At 42.2% G+C, this 23972-nt stretch overlaps 2 protein-coding genes across 18 annotated transcripts in view; one reads left to right on the top strand and one right to left on the bottom strand.

The window, feature by feature from the left end:
- Positions 1 to 15717, bottom strand: part of ZNF318 (zinc finger protein 318) — a 22406-nt gene extending 6689 nt beyond the window's left edge. For 4 of the 5 annotated variants that reach the window (XR_014509146.1, XR_014509147.1, XM_083432069.1 and 1 more), the window contains exons 1-9: positions 15263 to 15717; positions 11159 to 11388; positions 6817 to 7420; positions 5093 to 6502; positions 3826 to 3925; positions 3246 to 3529; positions 1135 to 1335; positions 594 to 693; positions 40 to 158 (exon numbers count right to left, since the gene is read on the bottom strand). Coding sequence is in view for 3 of the 5 variants with exons in the window: in XM_083432069.1 (XP_083288195.1) it covers positions 40 to 158; positions 594 to 693; positions 1135 to 1335; positions 3246 to 3529; positions 3826 to 3925; positions 5093 to 6502; positions 6817 to 7420; positions 11159 to 11388; positions 15263 to 15478 (3264 nt within the window). In the remaining 2 variants the exon portion in view is untranslated. Of the gene's footprint in view, positions 1 to 39; positions 159 to 593; positions 694 to 1134; positions 1336 to 3245; positions 3530 to 3825; positions 3926 to 5092; positions 6503 to 6816; positions 7421 to 11158; positions 11389 to 14482; positions 14501 to 15262 lie in introns of those variants that run through there. The other variant, XM_083432071.1, reaches the window with a different exon arrangement.
- ABCC10 (ATP binding cassette subfamily C member 10) overlaps positions 15288 to 23972 on the top strand; it is a gene marked incomplete at its 5' end in the record, with an annotated part of 26353 nt that continues 17668 nt past the window's right edge. Inside the window, 4 exons of one of the 13 annotated variants that reach the window (XM_083432134.1) lie at positions 15288 to 15467; positions 20380 to 20575; positions 21123 to 22500; positions 23175 to 23402. In XM_083432134.1, coding sequence (XP_083288260.1) covers positions 20415 to 20575; positions 21123 to 22500; positions 23175 to 23402 — 1767 coding nt within the window. Of the gene's footprint in view, positions 15468 to 15613; positions 15843 to 16600; positions 16711 to 17629; positions 17791 to 17856; positions 17993 to 18761; positions 19103 to 20379; positions 20588 to 21122; positions 22501 to 23174; positions 23403 to 23972 lie in introns of those variants that run through there. The other 12 variants (XM_083432143.1, XM_083432132.1, XM_083432137.1 and 9 more) reach the window with 12 other exon arrangements.

The following is a 23972-nucleotide window of genomic DNA, read 5'->3' as shown; positions in this document are numbered from 1 at the left end:
CTTTTAAACCTTGTTATTCAAAACAAATACTCCAGGTACCTTATATTTCTCGTTATGTGGATTATTTTTCACATGTTGTTCTGCTGATATCTGATCTCCAAAAAATTCTTGGCACAGTTGACAGTAATATCCAGTGACTGGGATTAGAAATTCAGAACCTGAAATGCCGCCCAAAACAATCAATTACAGAAATAAGATAATAAGACACACTACAGCTTTGAACAACAAAAAATCCAAACAAAACACTAAAAGTGCACACAAAAAGCCCTACAATTGAAATGAGCCAGTTAACCATGGATTCCACTTGAAACAAACTGATCTGAAGAACGGAAACCTACACTTGTTCAACAATTCTTATCACTGTATATTCTTATCACTGTATCATTCAAATACAAATACAAATTTATGTTGCATTTCAATCCCCAACTAATTCAGTAACAGAGCAATTCATGCAAACAAAATAGCTGTCATACATTTACTTGGAAGCGACAGTCTTTGTTGACACTAATAAGACAAAACATTTCTTGGCAGCAGGGTGAACAATCTGGCCCTCCTAAACACCACTTAACCTTAAACTATAAAAAGCAACTTACCTTTGGCAGGAACTGGTATCTTGTCAATGCGTTTTGTAAGGTCTTGCTTTGTTTCAGTTTGAGTCTTCAAATCCCAAGGTCTGTTATATGGATCCAAGGTCTATTTACAATGACAAAAGAAATATTAAAATGAGGTCTGCTTTCCTGCCAAATGCTAAAAGCACTGAGGAAAAACAGAACTATACATACCAAGTGGGCATGTACTGAACTGTCTCACATATTGACACTCAAAATGAAGCTGGGATTCAAATAGTTACCCTCAGACATTGAATATGTAAGAAAATATAAAAGTTGTTCTGTTTGATGTTTAAAATATTGGTATCTTAATTTTGGGTTCAAAAAAACAGAGGGTGTCTTATACGTGGAAAAATATAGTAAGTGATAAACCATACCAAAAAGATTAGGAATAAGAACTTATTCCAAACTGTATTTTCTAAAAGGAAAGTTGATTGGCATGTAGTTCTTTGCTTTCTACAAAACATTATTTTACAACTTGGAAGAGCAAATTAAAACTACTTAATGAAAACCTGATAGCACACACCTGCCTGTGCTTCTTATTATGCATATGTGTGAAGAAATCAAACATGGTCCCACAGATGGTATTGCAGTCCTTGCACCAGTGGTTTCCCGTGTCATAATAGTCATAAATATTGGTTTCCTGGGAATGCTGCTTGGATGGCTGAAAATGAGATTCTGTAGACTTGGGGCTCCTGCACCCAGGTTTGTCGTTAGTTTTTAAATCCTAAATTGGGGGAAAAATGAAATATTACTAACTGTGGAATGACAGCCAGTGCCTCAAAACTAGCCTTTAGTAGAAACCACACAAAATATACATATATGTAACTATATATCACCTGCTTGTCAATGCCCAGGATAATTCCACCATTTCAGTGAGCTGGCACTGCCGACTCAGATGTTGTTCAGTCAACAGGAAAGAACTTCCAACGAGACTCAAGCATGTTGCCAAGGTTGCAGGTACTAAGCAATCAAGGGATGACATCCCATGGAGTACACGGTGCATGTGTGCAGTATGCTCTCGCTCTCCAGGCTTCAGCGAAAGCCTGCATTCGCCCCATAGGACGCACACACATTTCCCCTTCATTTTTGGAAAAAGTGCGTCCTATAGGGCGAAAAATATGGTAAATTGCTCTTCCAACCTATTGTAAGAACTGACTGGATCAGGAGACCAGAGTACCAACATAAGACCCTTGTATCCCAATCAAGATACTGTAGTTTTTTCTTCCAAAAATGTTTATCAGTCAGTGAAGAAAAGCATTATGTTTAATGTTGTGTGCTCATATCCTCCAGCTCCCTTCTTTGAGAATCATAAAGAATGTTTTGGCATTATATAGACATCCCCCTCCTCTTCCACTGATCTGCTTGCTCCGACAAATAATGGGCTGTGAGCTCTAACAACTGATTTGTCTTTATATGATTGTAACAGCAGCTATGCTGGGATGAAGCCCATCTAGTCTAGCATTCTGTCTGTGGGAAGCCTACAAGCAGGGTCTAGTCGGCAAAGCAGACTTAAGGAGATCACATATCCAGTGTTTTCCATAGTGTTTCACTTTCAGAAGAGCTAGGAAATTACTCTCTCACAGTTTCCAAGTTAATGAGTAGCAGAAGGGAAAATCCACCCTGATGCAAGCAGGCTGTTAGGTTTTGGAAGGCAACCCAAATTAGAATTGCATTCCCACTCAATTCTCTTGGGGGGTTTTCTGTCATTTTTCCAGAGACTGTGTCACTCCACACTTGTGATCAACAAGAAAAAACATGCATGTCTCCTTCCCAAATAATTATCAGATTCTTTACATCAAACCAGAAAATGCCACAATGATTTCTTCCCTTTTAAAAATGTTTATTAAAGAAAATGAAGGCTATTGCAGGAGCATAAAAATCTGCCTGAGGTAGAGAATTTCAAGTCAAAAGGTAATCATAGCAAGTCAAAAGATAATCATAGCATTATTTAAGACAGAAAAAAACAGGAATGAATCATATTCAGCACCACATAGACTTCTCTCTTTATGCACTTCCTCAGGCTGAAGGGGAGAGAAAAAAATCAACATTATATTATGGGTGTTGTGTTTTTAGCAATTTCTATTAATTCAATTTATGTAAGTTTTTCAAAACTGGACCACACAGAAAGCTATTTGAAATTAAAATTACAAGCTCCATGAAATAATCAACATTCATGGTCCTTCAGAAACTACCTGATAACCGTTGTGCATAAACATTCTGTTTTTTCCCTACTCTGCAGAATGTCATCAGATTATTCTAACACCAGCCTCCTCTTAAAATCATTCCCTCCACTCCTGGACCAGTGGAAAGGATTCAGGAAAGACTACTACCTCCCTGTCTTAGGCCTTTCTATCACCAACTTCCCTGTGGGAAGGATCTTGATTATTATTATTTTTGTTGATATTGTTTATTGTATTTTTTACGAATTTAATGTTACTTTTAAGTCACATGGTAAGAATGTGTGACCCCCAAAGTCAGGATACTAATAATAAATAAAAATTATGTCAAACACAAGTGACAGCTTAACAAAGTTTGAACTTAATATGTAAGAAGCGGGTGGCAAGAAATTCTTCCAAACACCCTGTTTTTACCAAAAGTGAGAACATCAGTTAGAATCAGCACTTAGAATTTTACCTTGACTGAGTTGGAAGTTCTCTCCTGACCTTTTGCATTTTCTGACTTGCTTTTTTCTGATGAGTCTTTATTTTCTGAAGATTGCTTCCGGGACTTCTCAAATATATTAATACCCAGGATCTGAGCTACTTTGTCAAGCTCAGATTGTTTCTTCTCTGCAGCCTCTGCATGTAACTTCAGCTGAGAAATCTCGTTCATAATGTTCTCCTGTAGTTTGTTCACTTCTATTAGCAAAGGGTCTTTGTGTCCATCCTTCTCCCTACGTTTCTTCCGCAGCATCTCCCCTGAGTCGGTCAAAGTAGCGGAGCAGGAAGCATAAGAAAATCATGTTAACACATGCAAAATTATTTTGTGTACTTAAATGTGATCCACACCATTCTGTTGGGCCCAAATGCCAGAAAGTTCTGTCCACATTACTGAATGCAGAACTGGCAATAATCAATACAGGATCCACAATAATTAATTCCTGTTTAGGCTAATATTTAGGGGTGCCTAAATTAGAAGTAAAAATAATCCTACACTTGGTATCACCACTATAGAGCATCACAGGGAAAAATGAGGCATAAAATGAGAACAGTACCTTGCTGTTTTAAAAGTCGTTCTAATTCAGTCCTGAGATAGTGCAGTTTCTTTTGTCGTGCTTCCTGTTCAGACCTCAACTTCTCTCTTTCTTCCATTACCTAGAAAGTTAATGAAGGAAACAAAGATATAAAAATACCCTCTTTCATCGACCAGTCAAAGAAACATTGGGATGACTCCCACTGCTTTTTCTTGAATTTGAGAAATTCCAATAATCATGTTAAAGTATCCTTGTGGATTAGTATCTGATGCAAATGCATCTCTGCTCAGAGGTTGCAGCTCATTTATTCTATGCTGTATCTATGTTGATTTTTCAATCAAAATAAAAGTTTAATAATTAAGTAACTTTTGCTTTTCTCTCAACTACAGAGGAAGTTCTTTGAAATGAGTGAAGGGGCTGCAGATGGAAAATGTTATTTAAAAAAATCATACACACCCCTTCCTGCTCACAGAAGCCTCCAGTCTGAAAGAATGTTCTGTCAAAGGAGGGACACAACTGGATGTTTAATTAAAATTAAGCATGCCTAAGCCCACTGAAATCAATGGGCTGCAGCACATACTAACTCTGTTGGAACGTAGCCATAATCTACTGCAATGTAATAATATTTAAGCATCCATTTTTGGAAATATTTGCCTGTTTTCCTGGTGAATTTAGTCTTGTACTAGTTACTATTCTAGAATCTTATTATTTAGTAGATGTTTCTCTTCACTCCTAAATGAAGACACCAAATGCACAAATGCAACTGAATATAAAAATAAAACCTAGAAGAGATTTTTATGAGAACCTTGCTAATTTGGAATATTTCACAGGACTGTAATCTGTTTCACTTTGTTTCAAGAATTTTAAATGCTACTTGAAACACACTAAGAAACTCAACTCAGTAATAAGCTGTGTCCTTGTTTCAAGTGTTTATAAGGCATCTCCTGCCACAGATTAATTGAACAGCCAAATATTTTTAAACACTGGAGGCACATTCTATTCCAAAAATTGCTATGTCACATGGATACAGAGAAAAGGTCAAATTGGAAGTACTCAGAACTGCTGTTAAATGGCAGCATCAATGAATAAAATCCTAAATAAGGAACCAATTTTACATCCTATGGCATATATCTGATACATTAACTGCTACATGGAAGGCAGAAATTCTGATATGCGGAGAGTGGTAAAGTATCAAGATTGAAAAATAAACACAGATATTCAGCATTCTTATGCCTTTAGATTGTGTGTTGTAAGAAACAAAATTATCAACATCATTAAAAATACTCACCTTTAGCTTCTGAGAAGCCCGATTTCTTTCATCAGATATTCTTTCTTTAACACTTTTAAGAAAAGGCTGAGAAAACTGAGGGGATAATTTTGAGTAAGTCGTAGAACTAGGGATTTGTACAAGCACAGAGTCATCTCTCTTGGTATTAGGAGTCCCTTTGCCTGTGGAAACCGTCTCAATAACTCGGAGGTTGGGTCGCGTGGGATTTGGTGGTACTGTCAGTGTGACAAGCCCATGTACATCTGAAAGTGGGGGGTCAGCCTGCTGAGGAGCAGCATACATGGGCCAGCCAGATGCTGCATATGCCATATAGTGTCCATATGCATCATAACCAGGAGGAGGCATTGTGGGAGATGGATAGTTTTGTGGCAGTTGAGTTGCAGTGAATGGTGAAAAGCGAGAAACTCTATACCGGGAAACCGAAGTGGAAGTAGAAGACAAATTAGGAAGAGGTGGAGCCGATGGCATTAGAGATATTGGGGGAACAGACTGTTCTGGTATGGGAGTGGGATTATTTTGCCCTACAGTTATGCTTTCTGTGTGCTCAGAATTTGAAATAGAGGGTATATCTTTAGATGGCGGGAAAGAACCAGAGGGAGAGAGAGAGTGATGCTGCCTTGATTCTGGAGAATGAGTGTCACTACGACTGCGACGCCTCTCCCTAGATTCCAATTTATGAGACGTTATTGAATGACGATCAGGAGAACGAGATGCTTTTTTCCCATGGAGGCGTTCCTGAGTGCGGGCAGCAAGCTTACCAATTTCAGCTACCCCAATGTCAAGACCAATAGTTTTGAGCAAGTCATGAATTTTCTCATATTCTGGTCTGGATTTTCCAGGTTTTACAGAGGGATTAGCAGGAGGTGGAGAACTTTCTTTCAGGCTTTCGGGTTCTTTAACAACACTAAGTGTTGGCTTTAGAGTAGCAGGGGAATTAATGCTAGAGTCATCTTCATCATCGCCATAAAGAAACTTCTCTTCATCCTCAATGTCAGGAAAGCCACGCCTTCTCTTTTCCTGAGCACTGGTAGAATCTGCCATCATACCAAGAATGCGTGAAAAGCCACTCCCATCCTGGCTGGCTCTTTCATGAGGAAGTAAGAAGTCACTGTGCCGGTCTTCAGGCTCCGATATGGACTCATGATAGTCTTTCTGTTTCAAAAAACTGCCGAAATTCTGTTCAAAGGGGGAAGTGTTTTGCTGTTGGCCAGAATTTAGTTTCCAATTATGCACACTCCCTTGAGACTCTTTATTTGTAGATTCTGCAACTGCACTTTTGTTGAACTGTTTAAGGAAATTCTCCACCTCAGATGAAAAAGGAGCAATGCTGCTACGCTTCTGCGAAGGAGGATGATCTGTAATAAGGGGAGGCTCTCTGACAGAGGCAGAACTGGTGGAAAAGACTTCAGGCTAAAAGAAAAAAGAAATAATTGTCATTTGTGAATACATTCAGTGATAACCAATAAAACAGACAAAACTTTGATACACCAGGATCGTAGCCAGTGGTTTAGAACAGTAACAGTCAACCGTAGGAAGGTGTGAAAGAGACACAGCAGTTCCTAAATATGCTGTTATTTTGGCATTTAAGATTCCACAACAGCAAGGGTGACCTGGGTATTGTTCTGAGGGTATCTACTCCAGAGATTAAGTAAAATGAGATTTACTAAAAAGCAGCAAAGTGTAACTGACAGTTTAGTAAGGAGAGAAAAAAATATGGGCCAAACCTGCACAGAAGGATCGTCTACGCGTTTCTTCAAGATGGACTTTTTGGGCATTGCTGGTGCTTCATCCGGTCTATAGAGATACCGAGGTTCAGAAGACTGCAGTGGGTTGCTCCTGTCAGGGATCATATAACCATGTCCAGGCAATTCTCGACTCAAATTTCTGCTCAGCTCCTCTTCTCTTTTTCTCCTAGCACTTTCAAGCTCGCGGAAATCCAGATATGGTGGGCTTGGGCTCCTACTGGGACTTCGCTTACGATAGTTTCGTGTCCCTGGCAGGAAACCCTGAGGCTCTATGCTCATATCAATTAGTCTGTTGTCTCTGTCATATCGAGGACGTTTGGGCTCTCGCCCTCTATCCTCTGATGAATACGAGGACTTCCTAAGTAGTACACCATCCCTATCAGTTTCCCTTGGGAGAGCCTGTAGATGGTCATAGTTCATGCTATAGTCTGATTGGTGGAGGAAAACATCCCTACTGTGAGAGTCCTCATTATGTCTCATACTGAAAGGACTAGAAGCATTTTCCTCACAGGAGGGATATCGCTCAAGGCTTCGAGGACGTGAAAGGCCTCTGCTAAATATTGGACCATCGGCCAAGTCATCCCTGATAAGAGAGGCACATAAGTTACAACAAAGTCAGGAACTTGGAACAGCATCCCCTGAACTCAGAGAGGCGTAAAATGCATGATTCATGCTTTGAAGCTAAGATGGCTGTTTCTGGAGATGCTGCATATTAAGCAATACCTTCACCACTCATTTTAGAGGTCTTGATATTTATGACCATGAGACATGCAACATAAACAGAGGAGAGCCAAGACCTGAGAGCACCTTGTTCCATGAGTGAAATTTTGCCCACAGAACTCTGGATCCAATCAAGTATCTTTATTTTATACAGCTTTTAAGCATTAGCCTGGCAGCCACAGGCAACAACGGGCTGCATGCAGGTGAGTGAGTAGGCTGGCAGAGGAGAGACAGAGCGTTCTGCTACTTCTGAGGCCAACAGAGAAACCCAGAGGCTGCCAGAGGAGGAAAGCCTCCTCCTCTTGGCCCAGCACAGAAACACAGTGCTCTGTCCCTCCTTTGACCTGCGGGCTAGTAATTTTTGTAAGGTTATTTCATATATATATATATACACACACACACACCACACACACATACATACACCCACCCCCCCACCCCTTAATTGTTTTACTTAAGTTTGGACTACATACATTACAATTCATTCATTCATTCATTCATTCATTCATTCTTATGTCTGACTGACCATCCAGGGAAGCAATAACTTCATCAGGATGGAAATAGGAGAAGTGAGCAACATAACATTACTTAGAAGTATTTTTACACCATGGCTATTATGATTCCTCCATCATCAGCAACAATATTATTATAGAAGAAAACATAAGCATTTTCCCTGCTAGTATTTTCAAAACCTGCTTTCTGAGATTCCCCCCCATGCACCCAGCATTTAGAAGACAAAATATCACTGTCCTTAACAGTTCAAAGATTTTTCAAGAAAAACAGTGAAGTTTATATAATATATGCATGTAATGTAATTTGTGAATGAACAGTGAAATGTGGTTTTGCCGATTTCTTGTGCTTTGACATTATGAGCAGCTCATCACACAAATTGCTCAAATAATCAGACCAAAGTGTCTCAACCTCAAATATGAACTTTAAAACAGAACAGCAATGCCACTTTGACAGGAGCAAATAATACAGAATTACATTCTAAGGTCTTTCACAATCTATTGTGTACATCTGCAACCAAAAGGTAGTTAGTTCCCAGGAGAATAAGGTAGATAATGGCAAATGGGACTCAACTCAGTTATCCAACACAGTGCTCTGGTTTAGCTATAGCACTTAAGCCACTATAGACCCAATTACACCTAAAACAAGTCCATAGGATCAGGATATCAATTGGAAGAGAGTTTCAATCAAAACTATGTTTGTTACCAAGATTAAGTTGCCACTCTGAACTAGCTACAAACAATGGACAGTGCAAGTATCCTATATACAAAAAGTGAATTCAATTCTCCAGCACAGAAATTTACTTAAGTCAAAAGAGCAGCACTGATGCACATGAGGCAATTGTCAGCAGGCTCAGGAAAACCTCAAGATTTGTAGAATTACACAAAAGACTTAAGGCAAAAGAATCCAAATGACAATTAAGTATATCCTGTAGACCAGGGATGTCCAACCGGTCGACCGCAATCAACTTGTTGATCCCCATGAGGTTGGAGTTGATCATGGTCGATTTTTCCTTGGGGGGGGGGGGGGGAATAGGACCTGGACCCGGCGCCTCCATTTGCGCATGATCGCTAGAATAGAAGACGGAGTTTTCACTGTGAGGCTTTTTGTTTCCTGATCAATCTTTTGGTGAGTGATTTTTTCCCCCCAAAATAAAGCTCAACAACTTTGACTTTCCTCCCCAAAAGAAGCTCAACAACTTTGACCTGAACCCCGAAAGAAGGTCATATTTTTTTTTGTGAGTAGATCGCAGTCTCTTGGGAGTTGGACATCCCTGCTGTAGACAACAAATACTGACTTACTGTTAAGGGGCATGGACAGAAGGAAAATCCTGAAAGCAAGTATAGACAACTAGCACCCTAAGCATGGGCACTCAACTACAGGTCCAACTTAAGCCATCCTTGTTCTTAATGACTTTGCTGTTACTTTTTATGTCTCAAAGACTCTTCCGTTTCACAAGAAATATCAGAAAAATAAAGAAAATGAAAGCAGTTTCACCCTAGAAATAGTAATTCCCCCAAGAAGCACTAATTAGTAAATTTACTAAATGGGTGCTTAATTCTCTCTTGAACTTCGATTCATTTTCAGAAAGCAAATATTTCAGTTCCGTATTTGCTGCTACTGCTAACCTCTTAGATCAGAGTCTACTAAAAATAAAGTGAGCAGAAAAAAACAGGTAGTACTGTAGATTGAACAATTAAAAATCCTCATGATTTCAATTAAGGAAAAATGATTAATAACCAGCTTTGTACTTTTTTGCCCATCTCCCACCATTCTTCTTCAGAAAAGGTTGTGTGAAATTATCTGCATGCACCACACTCCTCAGATGCAAACATATTTTCAAAACCTCTCGTAATACTATCATTGATGCTAGCAGAAGAACGCTGTTTTAAATCTATTGTTTTCCACTCTGTGGGCAATATTGTATACATTCTGCAAGAGTGGTATTCCGAAAGCTTGTCCTGGGTGTTTACTAAATATTCATACCAACGAGGCCCTGCTAAAGTGATGTTTGGTGTGAACAGTGCACAAACATACACCAACAGGCCACAATTCACACTACATGTCCTACATATAGAGGAGGCGCATAAATAAATTCCCACCCATCCTATATAGCACTACATGTGAACAAGCACTCAGCAATTTCTTATGATTACAATCTCACTAAACTGTAAATGGTCCACTCCTTCTCCAAAGCTTATTTACAATTCCTGGATCAAAGCAACTTTATTTTCTGCCACTGCAATCAACGTTGTTGTAAACTTCTCTGAAGGACTACATTATAGGTTCTGTCTCTAAGTGATTCCTCCCCTATATGCAAGTAAAATAATTAGTCATTTCCCACTCTTAATAATGCAGTGTCTGCCTTCACAAAAGCCAGCATGACAGGAAGGAGAAAAAGTATTCATCAGATTTCATAAAAGACACTCTCCTATTTATTTATATATACTGGGAATAAAGTACCCAGAAAAACTTTACCAGCACTGCTACCACCATACAGCAGGGAAGAACAAAATTTAAATGTACCCCTCCAGTCAAATGAGCTAATTAAAAAATAAAAATAAATTATGCTTCACAAGATTCTAACATAAAAACTTTATCCACAGTAGGTCACCACTGAAATAAATTCTCATAAAAACTCAAGAGTGTTGATCTAGTGAGAATCTTATGTTGCCTTCAGCCAACTAGCTGTTTAACTTCCTAATTTATGTTTTTTTATCTTCAACTTTATCCCTTTCTAATTTATGGGCATTTATAATATATTCCATCACTATCAACAACATGGTTAACATTACAGCAACAATAATCATACATTCATATTATTCCTGTACTTGTATGCATGCAGTTCTTCAGAATCTAATCTTACTGCACAATTTTAGTTTAAGAGCTACCACCGGGTTTTGGCAACTACTTGGGAGTACCAATACGACGTAAAAGTGAAGAAAGCAAAACATCTCTTAGATGTGGGATTCTTGATATATTCCATCCAATACAATTTCCATACCATCTCACAGCAAGTTGGTGATCATTTATATCACCTATGATACAAGAACTAAAAGGTGTAATTCTGAAAGGCTATTCTTCAGAGGCATACCTGTCCAAATCACTTAGACTATCAACTGGTGAGCCTAGTCTATCAGATATTCTCTTTCTCTCAGGTGTGTCAATGCCGTAACGGTCATTGCCAACTGTGATCCGTAAATTCTGTTCCACTGAAGACTCAGAATGTCGACTTGGAGAATGCCGGCCCGGGGAACGTGAGCGCCGGCCCGGGGAACGTGAGTGCCGGCCTGGGGAACATGAGCGCCGGCCTGTGGAACGTCTCTGCAATTGGAGAAAAATACAGTTCTATCATGCTAATTATTAGGATAGATTACGTTATTGTTGTAAGCTGCTTTGACATCACCTTTGTTGCTTTGAAATGAAAACTAATCAAATTAAATTCAAGGAATAAGCCAAAACCACTGTGAAATTAAACAATTTAAAGTGTTAACGCCAACTTAAATCAGACAATGCACATCAAACTTGCACTCATCTGCACTGAAGGCATCTGTGAACACATGCGTAGGCAATGGAACTAGATTGACAACTTTACCATTAAGAAAAATTGCAGCCAATAATGTAGGGCAGAAAATATCCCCAGTGACGTTTGTTTCTACAGAATATTCTCACTTTCTTGGATTATTTTTTGTTTCATAAAATTAATTAGTAATAAAATGGATGGAAAGAATAGAGTTAAATTTGGGGCATTTCAAAGTTCCAACAACATTTTTTTGGTTAGATGACTGTCTCTGAAAAGCATCTTCTCTCTCACATGAGAACTAATGATTTGTAGATTTGTGTGCTCAAGCATGCATGTATAAACAAGGCTTAATTAAAATCCAAAAACCAAATACAGCGGTACCTCTGGATACATACACCTCTGGTTGCGTATCCTTCGGGTTACGCATGCGGCAAAGCCGGAAGTATTTTTCTGGGTTTTGCCGCGTGCATGCGCAGAAGCGCTCTACCACACCGCGTGCAGAACAGGCACCTCCGACTGCAAATTCCTCAGGATCTGACCAGAACTCCGGAACGGATCCCATGCACAACCGGAGGTACCACTGTAATTCAAATAAACTAAATCCAATCCCAATCAATTTAAGGCACTGAAAAATTCTGATTCAAAATTATCCAGAAAACTCACGTAACTGCTTTGCCACAGTACATGACTACTGGTGAATTCATGTTTATAAATATGCAATTTTATATGGGTGGTTTTATAAACTCCACCCATGTATCACTTATGCCATGAGCAGAAATAAAACCATAATTGCAGTTTGGGGCTCCTTTATCTAACCTGGAAGTGACTTATGTCCCTCTCAAGTAGGCTACTGTTCACTTCTAAGTTGGGTTTCAACTCCCCAGCTATCACAAGTTTTCAACCTTTCCTTTTCAGAACACTGGGCAGCAAGTCAGCAGTCTGGATTTTCAGGAAAATCTTTATACAGTACTATTAATTTCCAGGAATCTTGCCTGAGTATTGTACAATTATTTTATAAATGGCCTGAGTCAATTTCACTATTTTTTTATGCCACTGAATATTTGGGGAAAGCTCCTGCTCACTTGGTTGGGCTGATCACAAGCAGCTCTGCTCATTCTAAGCCAGAAGATCAAAAAGGACCAGTAGCAGGTTCTTACTCATACTCTAGGAGCTTTAATGAAAGGTCCCCACAATTCTGTTCAGTTTTCTTGATCTACATATTACATCAGTGCTGTGCCCCCAGCACTATTTTCCTTAGAGCAGAGGTAGCTAACTCCTGGCCTGGAAGCTGAATCAAGCCTCCCAAATCATTTCCCTGGCCCTCTAAAGAACCTACCAATTTTGGGAGCAAACAAGAGAGACATAACATTGGGGTGGGTGAAGTAAACAAAAAAACACACACACAGTCTAGTGCCCTGATGACAACCCAATCAATCCCTGCCCAGCCATCAGTCTGATAACTTGATGAACAGGGAGGTCCCTGCTGGGCTGGGGAATGTAAGGGCCAGCTTGAGGAACAGCTAAGGCCAAGGGCCTATGTGCCCTGTGTGCACATGTGAGTGTGGGTATGGAAGCGTGGAATGGCCACATCCACCATTGGCATGAGGTCCCTGGTTAAATGTGTATGTGGCCCATGGGCTAAAAAAAATCTATAATAATGGGAAAGGATTTGGCACCACACTGCTTACAGCAGTTTTTCCTCGAACTTGAGTCCCCAGCTATTGTTGGATTACAACTCCTATCACCTTAAGTTAGCAGGACCAGTGGTCAGGAATGATGGGAGTCGTAGTTCAACAACAGCTGGGGATCCAAGTTTGAAAAACACTGGAGACCGCCACCTTTAATTTCCAAGAAATTGCGTGCTAGGCTAAAAACAACAACACTGTTGCTGTCTGCCCACATAACTGATTTATTTCCCTCAGTAACGGCTAAGTATTTTCTAGTACTGCTTTAAGAGATGGGGTATAAAAAGTTTTTATTGTATAAACTTAATTTGTCTAACAGCAATCCTAAACAGAGTTATCAGAAATCAAATCCCATTGAATATAAAGAGGCTTATTTTTAATTGTGTTATATTCTGCTATAGGAACAAGCATAGTAAAATTATAAATCAAAACAAATATACTAAAACTCTTCTAAGGTTACAACTGCAAAGCAGTAGAGCAGAAATTAAAAGATGAATTGTGAGGTAAGCCAAAGGCTGATAGACATAAGTATTTAAAATTACTTGGGTTTCATACCTATAAACAATCAGAACATTAAAAATCAATTATGAAATATTTATACTTCCTAAATAATCTATTTTATTTCAATATCCCCATCTAAGAAACTGTTCCTCAGATGCTTAGCTGAAATGATTTTCAAACTAGCAGAATTTCTGAAAATCAAAAGCCAAAAGATAAGAAGTACTTTGGGAACCAAAGCAATTACAATTGCAATCAGTGTCATCATGTGCGTATTTACTCAGAATGACTCCACTATGTGTAGTGGGACTTATTTCCTAGTTAGGTAATTTGTGTTGTAGCCTCGTATATGGACAACTGCTTAACTGCTTTTCATTCCTGTATAAATATTGCTCCTTTTATTTTATTTTTGTTTACCTTACCTATTCCCATATACACCTGTGAAAATGGACACAATTATTATTTTCCAAAGGACAGGTTACTTTAGCAATCTGCTGTATGACCTAGCCTATTAACCCTACTGATTTCTCCCGAAATATATTTCAAGTACCTATACTATGTTTGGTTTCAAACTTAGCATGGTCCTACGTTCCTATTCAATCCACAAAGAACTAAGCTCCCACAACCCACAAGCATTCTCTGCTTTTCTAAGAAAGAATAATGACCAAAGAACCTGAAGATAAATTCCCAAAAACATGTTGGGCAACCCTACCATTAGGAAATGAAGAGTGTGCCTTAGGCAACTGCTTTTAAGGGTAATGGAAGGGCAGCGAATTTGTAGTAGTCTGTTATTGTTATTATCTTCCTACTGCCAGCAAGGGGGGTGGAAGAGGTTTTTCTGGATTTTCTGTCTCATGTTCCAAAATCACTGAACCAGCCCTGGATACCAAAATCACTGAACCAGCCTTATGAACCATAAACGGAGGGCAGGTGTACCACTTGCTCCTCCACCTTAGGCAACCTCTTAGGCCAGCTCTAAACTTACTGAGACGTCTTACTAAATTAAATTACTCCCAAGTAAGTGTGCATAGGATTGCGTCCTCCGTGACTTTTTTGTGGGGGGGGGGGGAAGCCCGCCAACTTTGGCTGAACAACTATGCCTTTGTGTTAGTCCTCCCCTAACCAAAACTGTGCTTGCAGGTACAACTGTTGGGGGGATGCAAGAGGTTGCTAAGGCCCTGGCCCAGCGATGTGAGAGGTCTTTGTGCACTTCGGGAGCGCGAAAGGAAGATTCGCCTTTCCTGAAACCTGCAGGAAAGGTGACGACAGGAAGAGACCAAAGGGGATATATCCTCCGTTTGTCACCACTTCGGTGTGTGGCTCAGGCGAGAAAGCGAGCGGCCAGGCAGGGAGCCGTTGCCATGGCCGTGGGGAGGGGGGGATAAAGGGGAGGGCGGACTAATATTCCCAAGGCCCGGTCCTTAGGTCGCTATGCCGGGCAAGCCTGCTCTGAGCCGGCTCGGTTCCAGCTCCCCACGGACGGAGACCGTACCCGACTACTGCGGCGCGGGGACGGCGAGCGGCGAGAAGAGCGGCTGCTGGACGGCGAACGGTACCGGCGGCCTCGCGGGGAAGGCGAGCGCGAGCGTGAGCGTCGCGGGCTCCGGCCCCGCGTCGAACCGGAGACAGCGGAGCGGGAACTGCGCGAGCCCGAGCTACTGCTCTCTTTGGACCGGCTGGAGGAAGACACGCTACTGGTACGGTACATGGCGCTGCCGGCGGTGGTGGTAGTGGCGGCGGCGGCTCAAGGAGCCCCGGAGGCCGCCCGCCCTCACTCCTTGCCGAGGCCGCTCCTCCTTGCTCCTCCTGCTGACCATTCTCCCTCAGCACGCTCCATGCGTGCATGCGCGCGCGCACCGGACGCAAACGCAAGAGCCCGAGGTTACAAAAAGCTTCCTCGGGCCGCCCCGACAAAATGGCGGATAGGGAAGGCGGGTCACGTGTCGTGTGCGAGGGAAGAGGCGGGGTTGGGGGGGGAGATGCGTCGCGATACCATCAGCTAGCCCTGCGAATGGCGCACGGACGAAGGAAATGGCGGGGGGCGGGCCTTGAGTCACGTGATAGGGAGGAAGGTAAGCGCAACGAGAAGCGGTCCCCAGTGTAAACTGCAGTGTTTATTAGGCTGCCCGCCTTCTTAGGTCCAACCTCCGCCTCCCATGTGTGCGCTAACTCTCCCCTGCCAACGTCCTCTGAGCTTAATATGTCTGCTGGAAAAAGTTTAATACAGTGGTACCTCGGGTTACATACGCTTCAGGTTACAAACTCCACTAACCCAGAAATAGTGCTTCAGGTTCAGAACTTTGCTTCAGGATAAGAACAGAAATCATTAGCTAAAGTGGTGCTTCATGTTAAGAACAGTTTCAGGTTAAGTACGGACCTCCGGAACGAATTAAGTACTTAACCTGAGTTACCACTGTAAACTAAGGAGGTTTACCTGTTAGCAACGTGCGGAGGGGAAGCGTCACCTGTTGAATACATGCCTGTGACGCGCTTCAATCAGGATATGAATTTAGACGCATGGATTCAATTCTAGTGAATGATTTCTGATCAGTTTTTAACTGTTGTTCATTGTGATGCTGTTCTCATTGCTGATTTTAGCTTTGTGTTTTCTTGAATCGTATGCAAGCTGCTTTGGGGACCATTCACGGGCAGTTAAGGGCATAGATGTTTTTGAGTAAATAAACAAAATACTTCTGAATAAACATTCTTAAGAATGCCATTGGTCACAGAGAAAGTTTGATCATAAAATTTATCCTTATCTTCAGTAATATCACGAAAACAAGATAAGGTAGAACAAAGTCGAATGTGAAGGGAGTTACCATAATTCAAAGGCTGAGGGCACTTACATAGGAAGTCATTGGTAAATGGCGAATCTCTAGTGGTGTTTAGCCACCTGTTTGGAGGTTACTATATATCATTAAAATGCAGTGAAGATTTTAGGTAAGTGTCAATTACTTTTTGTGTTGAATTTTCAGTTGAGAGGTCTTCTGGCCTTTGTATCAAGAACTAGAAGGCAGCGAGGGATGACAGGCAAGTTTCACCAGCCAACTGATTTGTTGTCTATTCTGCTGCATCACCTTTAGCCTCTGGGATGGCAGGCAGATAACACCCACCAATTAAGCAAATTTGGCCCAGGGGCTGCCAGAGCTGTAGCACTTTGCATGCAATTCTGGGAATCTTGAGGTAGAGCTGGGAAGGTGTTCTGTCTGAAATTCTGGAAAGTCATTGCCTGTCAGTGTTGATAGTAGGTACTAAGTTACTACTACTGGACCAATGCTCTGAGTCGGTATCAGGCAGCTTCCTTTGTCCCTGTCTCTGAACCCTACTTGACATTTTGCCTTTGGGAATTTTTGAAACAGAAGCCAAGCCAGTTATTATAAAAGAGATCCGTATGGATCATCATAGGACTTACAAAGGACCCCCTCAAAACCACCATCAAATCATAGACTACCTCACACATATTTTTCTGTGATTTCTTGGTGGCTTTGTTGTCAATATATGTCAGAATCATGAGGATTCTTGCCTTGAATCAATATTTTTTGTGTGTGTGGTGCTGCCAAACACTAGAGCTGTGATTTATGTTCTGCTCTATTTCAATAATTTTGTGTACACTCTAACTCTCATGATCCACTGCCCTGGAGGGGTGGGTGGAATGGTTGGTGGACTCCCTCTGCCCAGCCCAGAACGTTGTAAAGTCAAACTATGGGAAAGGATCTCAACATTACATAACCAGCAACGCGATTTGTTCACCCGCTGCCAGCTTCTGCTCGACCATGCCGGGTCACCCTCCCATCCTCTAGAGGACGCTAGAGGGAAAGTAAGTCGATTGCAGCAGGGGAACGAAATGCCCATAGACGAAAAAAAGGGATAGAGCAACATATCCTGCTTTTTGGAGGGGGCGGAGCTTTCATTTTACAATGAAAACAGCGTCCTCATTCAGGGAAGCGCAGGTCAAACTGGGCTGAGGTTTGATGGGGGCGATGTAAGTGACCACTCAACTGACATTTGCTTTAACGCGAGGTATGTTTTGAATGGGTTGTCTTTTTCTGTTCTGCATCCTGTTTTCCATACAATTGTGTGGAGCATTGCAGCTGACATAGAACATCGGCGCGGGCGAGTTCACCCGAAATACCTGTATTGTGATGCCGTTGCTCTCCTATCTTTCTGCTTTGCGGACGATTGCATCCCTGACGTTGCATTTTGCCAAAAGTCTGAGTAACAGGTGATAAGTTCTCAAAGCTGTCTATGAAACATGAGGAACCTCAGCCCCGTGTGCAACGTGGCGATCAAAATACCTCCCGAGTCCGAGGATAACAAACGTTGCATCCAACGTTAGTTACACTCAAACTAGACCCGTTGAAATGAGCAGGCGCATTAATTTCAGTGGGTTTCCTCTGAGCAAAACGTACAAAGTTGGATACAGCCTTGGTCTACATAACAGGAGTGCTGTAAGCCACACTCTGCCCGTTTCACCACTTGCAACAATGAGACAATAAGGTACTGTATTGCAAAACTGCTATAGATCACTCTCGGCCACTCGACCTTGCACTAGGAGGATTTAACAGCAGACAACCCGCAGTACGAGCACAATAAATCCGAGCCTCCCCGCTCCTGCTTAAATTTTAAAACCAACCTAACACAACACGCACATGTGTTGCTGTCGTTGCAGATCCCACTTGGGTTATTTCTTGCTTTCGCTTCTAGTTTAGTTTGCTCAGTTGGCGAGGGGAGAGACGGGAAAGCACAGCTGTGATACAATCCCGGATTCCCCTATTGTTTCCTATTTAGCAACTCTCACTTTCACGTTTCCGAAGTATGAAAAGGCAAAGCAAAACACAGTGGCAAAAATAACCAGGAAGCGCAGCGTTGTATTTATTTATTTATTTATTTGCTCATATGAAAGGAGCCGGCTTTGGAGTTCCGGTTCTGCCACTGAGTCAAGGTACTGCCTGGGAAAGAAAGGGCTTCGGTGGGTTGAACTATCCCGTCTCTGGGTGGGTCGACCGAAGCCTCCGTGAGGCTGGGCACCGACTGGAGGAGAGCGCCGGAGAGGAGGCTGAGCAGAGCCACTCGGCTTCTCCCACCCGCTCGCTCCGCTTCGTAGAGTAGGCTTCCGCCTCTCCTATGTGCACCCACAGCTCCCTGGAGGCTCTTTTGAACTGCTCCGTTGCTCCTACGCAGGAAAGGGCATTTGCAACGTGCAACGGAAATTTTATGGTCACGTTTCAGAACAGACGGTAACGATAAACTCCAAGCCTTCATGTCGTTATCAATCTGTCCATGCTAAGTCGTTGTGCGAAGGCGAAAGTCTTCCCCCACACCGGGCTTTACCGTGAGTTTGAGGCCTAGGCCATGATTTCTAGGCATCGTTCACACGAGGTTGCCCTCAATCGGAGGCGCCCTGCCTTCTTTTAAGGATTTCCTCCCTCCTTAAAAAAATCTGAAAAGAAACTCAGCTGCCCAAGCAATTCTGTTCTTGCCTGGCTGCCCTGCAGACAGTTGCTGTTCGGTTCTCTTTATTTTAAGGTGGCACCAGAAAGATCTGTGTGATCTGAGGAAAGCCTGGGAGGGGTCGAGGGGTAGGAAATCCGTAGTTTGTGTTTGTTTACAGAGTGGAAAGGGAAAAGAGGACCTTCCTTCTGCTTTCTCACTCCCAGTCATTCACTGAAAGCTGGAGAACCCACATAATAATAATGGGGGTGGAAAGGCAGCATGGCTTTGACTTTGATAGATAGAGGATGGAGGTTAGTGCTTGTATAAAGAAGCAGCACTTTGGAAGCCTTAGGTCTTAAAGGAGATACATCTACTTGGCTGTTTGGTTTGTAAAACAATTGATTGCATTTAGGATCCTGCCCTTGTATGGACCTGCACTAAAAAGATCTGAAGTGTTGGCAAATCACCACCACCTCTTTTCAGTATTCATTGACAGTTTCAATGAAACCTGTAGTAATGGAGAAGATTTTGTGGAAATGTATTTCTCTCACATGACTACATTCACCACTCCTGCATCCTGGGATGGGAGGATTTTTATGCAGGTTAGACCTGGCTACCTCTTTATCGTCACCAGTCATGTTGGAAACTTTAGCAGAAGGTCTCCCTCCCAAAAGTGCCAGCATACAAGATTTTGTATTTGATGAGATTAATTATGAATTTTACTACCGTATTTTTTGCTCTATAAGACGCGCCAGACTACAAGACGCACCTAGTTTTTGGAGAAGGAAAACAAGAAAAAAAATATTCTGAATCTCAGAAGCCAGAACAGCAAGAGGGATTGCTGTGCAGTGAAAGCAGCAATCCCTCTTGCTGTTCTGGCTTCTGTGACAGCTGTGCAGCCTGCATTCACTCCATAAGACGCACACATGTTTCCCCTTACTTTTTAGGAGGAAAAAAGTGAGTCTTATAGAGCAAAAAATACGGTACTTTTTCCAACAGGTGGAAAAATGGTAGGTGGAATTAATTTGTGTATCACATTTTGCAGTGCTTGTACAAAGAAGAGAAGGAAATATAGTGGTAAAAGGGTTTTATTCTTCATTGCAAGAATGTTCAGGTTGTGGCGTAAATACCTTCTTCTTTATGCTTCATTCATTGTTTTCCTGTCTTTTCCTTTAGGAACTCTTGACCGTTGTACTTGTTGCTGTCAGAGGATGGAGGAGATCCTAGCCAATCTGTGTGGGACCAGTCCCGTAAATCCACTCCCTGTCTGGGTCCACAACAATGTCGGGCACTGTTTTAACCAGCTGATTTTGAACACTATACCTCACATGGTCCTTGCTGTAATAAGTGCCTGCTACATAGGAACACCAAGGTATAGTAACAGGTGTGAGCGACATCTGGCTTATTCACACAAATATGTATATTGTGCGCCTAAGCTCTGTGGATTTTTTTTGGGGGGGGGGGACTGTTAAAATTAAAGTGATGGGGCATTCCTGAGCCATGATATATATAGTGAAATTATCACCCTCCTTGGCACCCTCTTTATGTAGTCAGAAACTTACTTGGTTTTCTGACTAACGAGGCAATTAAAGTTACAACCGGAGAGTTAGTCCCAATGAAACAAACATAAGATAGACCACACAGAGCCAGTTTAATTGTTGTCACAGGAATAATTGTAAATGTGAATGTTCAGAGGGTTGAATCTTTTTTTCTTCTAATGAAAAAGTAATCACAAATAGTGTGTCGGACAGCACAATTATTTTGCCTGAATCAGTGTAGCAGTTCTTGTGTACTGAATGATGCTTGAGAGGCCAGGCAACGAGGCATGCAGACTTCCAAGAATGATGAACAAATAGTGAGAGAGCATTAGAAAAAGGGATAAGATCATTTCATAACACTTTCTCCTCTGTCTTTACTAGGTCTTTAGGTTTTCAGACTGTGTACAGAACTGGGTGGAAATGCAGAATTGCTGCGTCCTTTATCTTTGCTGGTTTGTCCATCCTTGACATAATTCCAGCAGCCATTTGGCGACAGAAATTGGACCCCTTGTACTTGGAAGTATTAGCAAGTGGCACAGGCACATTGGCATGGCTTACTCACAGCCTGGCACTACTTGCTCTCTACAAGTCTCCATACAGCTTCAATCGTGGCCCTACCATCCTACTAATCATTGCCTTATTTCCAATCCCATCACTTATTATAACCTTGGTGTGGCGCTGCCAGACTGAGATGGGTGGTCAGCAGCTTCAACCTGACACCGTTTTCCGACTGTCTATCCTGTGCCTGCAGTTAGCTTCTCTGCTTCTCTATGTAGTTGGGTATATCATTCCTACAACCAACAGGCTAGACTATTGCTCTCTCAATGATTCCTGGCAGCAAGAGCCCCTGGTCACAGACTCAGGGATCCCTGCACCTTCTTGGCAGGGAGTGGCAGAGGATGGAGAGAGCTGGCTCTCGTGTTTCTCCTATGCTTGGATGAACCCTCTGATGAAGCGTGGCTACCTGTGGATGCTGAATCGGCCACAGGATGTCTTTCAGCTCCCTCGACAGCTCCAGGCCAATGCAGTCTGTGAACACTTCTACTCCTGCTGGCGGAAAAAAGCAGCTCTCAGCCAAGAGGATAAAGAGACATCTTCAACGGACAGATCATTTGCCAAAATTAACATGAGAACTGGTGAATTCTCATCTCCAGCACATCCTTGTGATACCCAAAAGCCTGTGCATCTCCTATCAGTGTTGCATGCTGCCTTTGGGCTACGCTATTACTCTCTGGGCCTGCTCAAGCTGGCTGGCAGCCTTTTGGCATTCTCTGGGCCCCTGCTTCTGAACCTGCTGGTCAGTTTCATGGAGTCACGCCAAGAACCTCTCAGCAATGGGATAATGTATGCACTGGGACTCTTTGCTGGTACCTTACTGGGTGCCCTATTGCGTAACCAGTTCAGTTACCAGATAAACAAGATGATGCTTATGGTGCGCACTGCAGTTATCTCTGCCATCTACCAGAAAGCCCTCCGTGTGAGTGGCAGCAGTCTGGCTGGCTTCACCACTGGCGAGATTGTCAACTTCATGAGCACCGACACTGACCGCTTGATCAATTTCTGCCTCAGTTTCCATGAGCTGTGGAGCCTTCCCTTCCAATTTGCCATCACCCTCTACCTCCTGTACCAGCAAGTAGGCATAGCTTTCCTGGGAGGCCTAGCTCTGGCTCTGCTTCTTGTGCCCATCAATAAAGTGGTTGCCAATCGCATCATGGAAAACAACAAGGAAATGCTGAAGCACAAAGATGAACGTGTCAAGGTGAGATGGGGATATGTGGTATTTGAAGGCTTGCCATACTGCTTGCCTCTTGATCTTGTGATTTAGGCTTAAAGTTGTTGACTTATTTAGGTATCCATGTTAAAAATGTTGAGTAGCAGAAATAATAACTGGATGTTGCAATGATTTGTCAGGAAATAAATAACCAGCAGTGTAGGTAAACCAGCAAACACACACACAAATCCAAGAGACGATATGTCACCAAGTTCCAGAAACTGACCTACCATGAAATGAGAGCCTTGAAGGCCACCTAGTCCTCCTTGATGCAGGAAATCCAGAGCAAGCACAATGGGCAGTGGTACGTCCAGGTCTCAGGCAGAGATCTTACTCAGCTCTGGTGCCGGAGGTCCTTTAACAAGATACAAGGAGTTGAAGCTGTGACCTCTTGCATGTGCTCTAGCCCTCCTCGGGGATGTTTCCCTTTGTATACTGTTTCACTGAAGGAATTGGGTTTCTGTCTACAGTACTTTAAATGGATCATCCCAGTATTTGTGTATTTGCACTTTGTTTCCCCGATACATCACCAAGCAAGAAGAGAACATGACATTGATTCTGTGCTGTGTCTCATATAGCTAACTTAGGCCCTAGCTGAAATAGAAGGCATTGTGACAAAGAGATGCCGGTGATTGTTGTGTTGCATCTCCCTTTACCTGCAGCTGATGACGGAGTTCTTGTGTGGCATGCGAGTGATCAAGTTCTACACCTGGGAGCAGCATTTTGCCAGCAGAGTGTATACTTGCAGAGCCAAGGAGTTGAAGAGCCTTCGAGCAATCAAATACCTGGATGCTGTGTGTGTCTACCTCTGGGCAGCATTGCCTGTGGTTGTCTCCATTGTCATCTTCATCACTTATGTTCTACTTGGACACCAGCTCTCTGCTACCAAGGTAAGAGCTGTGCCCATTCCTTGATGATCCCTCTGCCTGGGATAAGCAGCTGACTTCTTTTGTTATTCCAGCTTCATTGGCTACCCATTCGTTTCCAGGTTCAATTCAAAGTAGTGGTCATTTACCTTTAAAGTGTTACACTGTTTGGGGCCAGGATACTTGAACAACAGTCATCCTATATGAACTTGTCCACCCAATGACATCAACCGGGGAGGTCCTTTTGTACGTCCTGCCACTGTCAGAGAAGAAGTTGGTTGGGATGCACAAAAGGGCATTTTCCATTGCGATACCCCAGGAGATTTGTATCATTCCTAACAATTAACTTGTTGAAGGCAACTTTGTTCCAGCATGCTTTCTGTATTTCCTCTTCCACTGCTATTTGTTTGTTTTAAGTTATTTTGGTTGTATTGTTCATTTTACATTTATTGGGTTTATTTTTGTTTTTTAGTGATGAATGTTCACTGTCATGGGATAGAAAGGTTGTTTCTTTTATATAAATAAATGAACAGATGAATAAACTGTCATGGTGTATGCAAAGGCTTCAGAAGGTATCACTGCTCAGGCAAACTT

Source organism: Podarcis tiliguerta (assembly GCF_965153285.1).
Source record: "Podarcis tiliguerta genome assembly, chromosome: 3".
In the NCBI taxonomy this organism is placed as follows: Eukaryota; Metazoa; Chordata; class Lepidosauria; order Squamata; family Lacertidae; genus Podarcis; species Podarcis tiliguerta.
The sequence above is the reverse complement of the archived record's forward strand: the minus strand, read 5'-3'. Positions and strand labels throughout refer to the sequence as shown.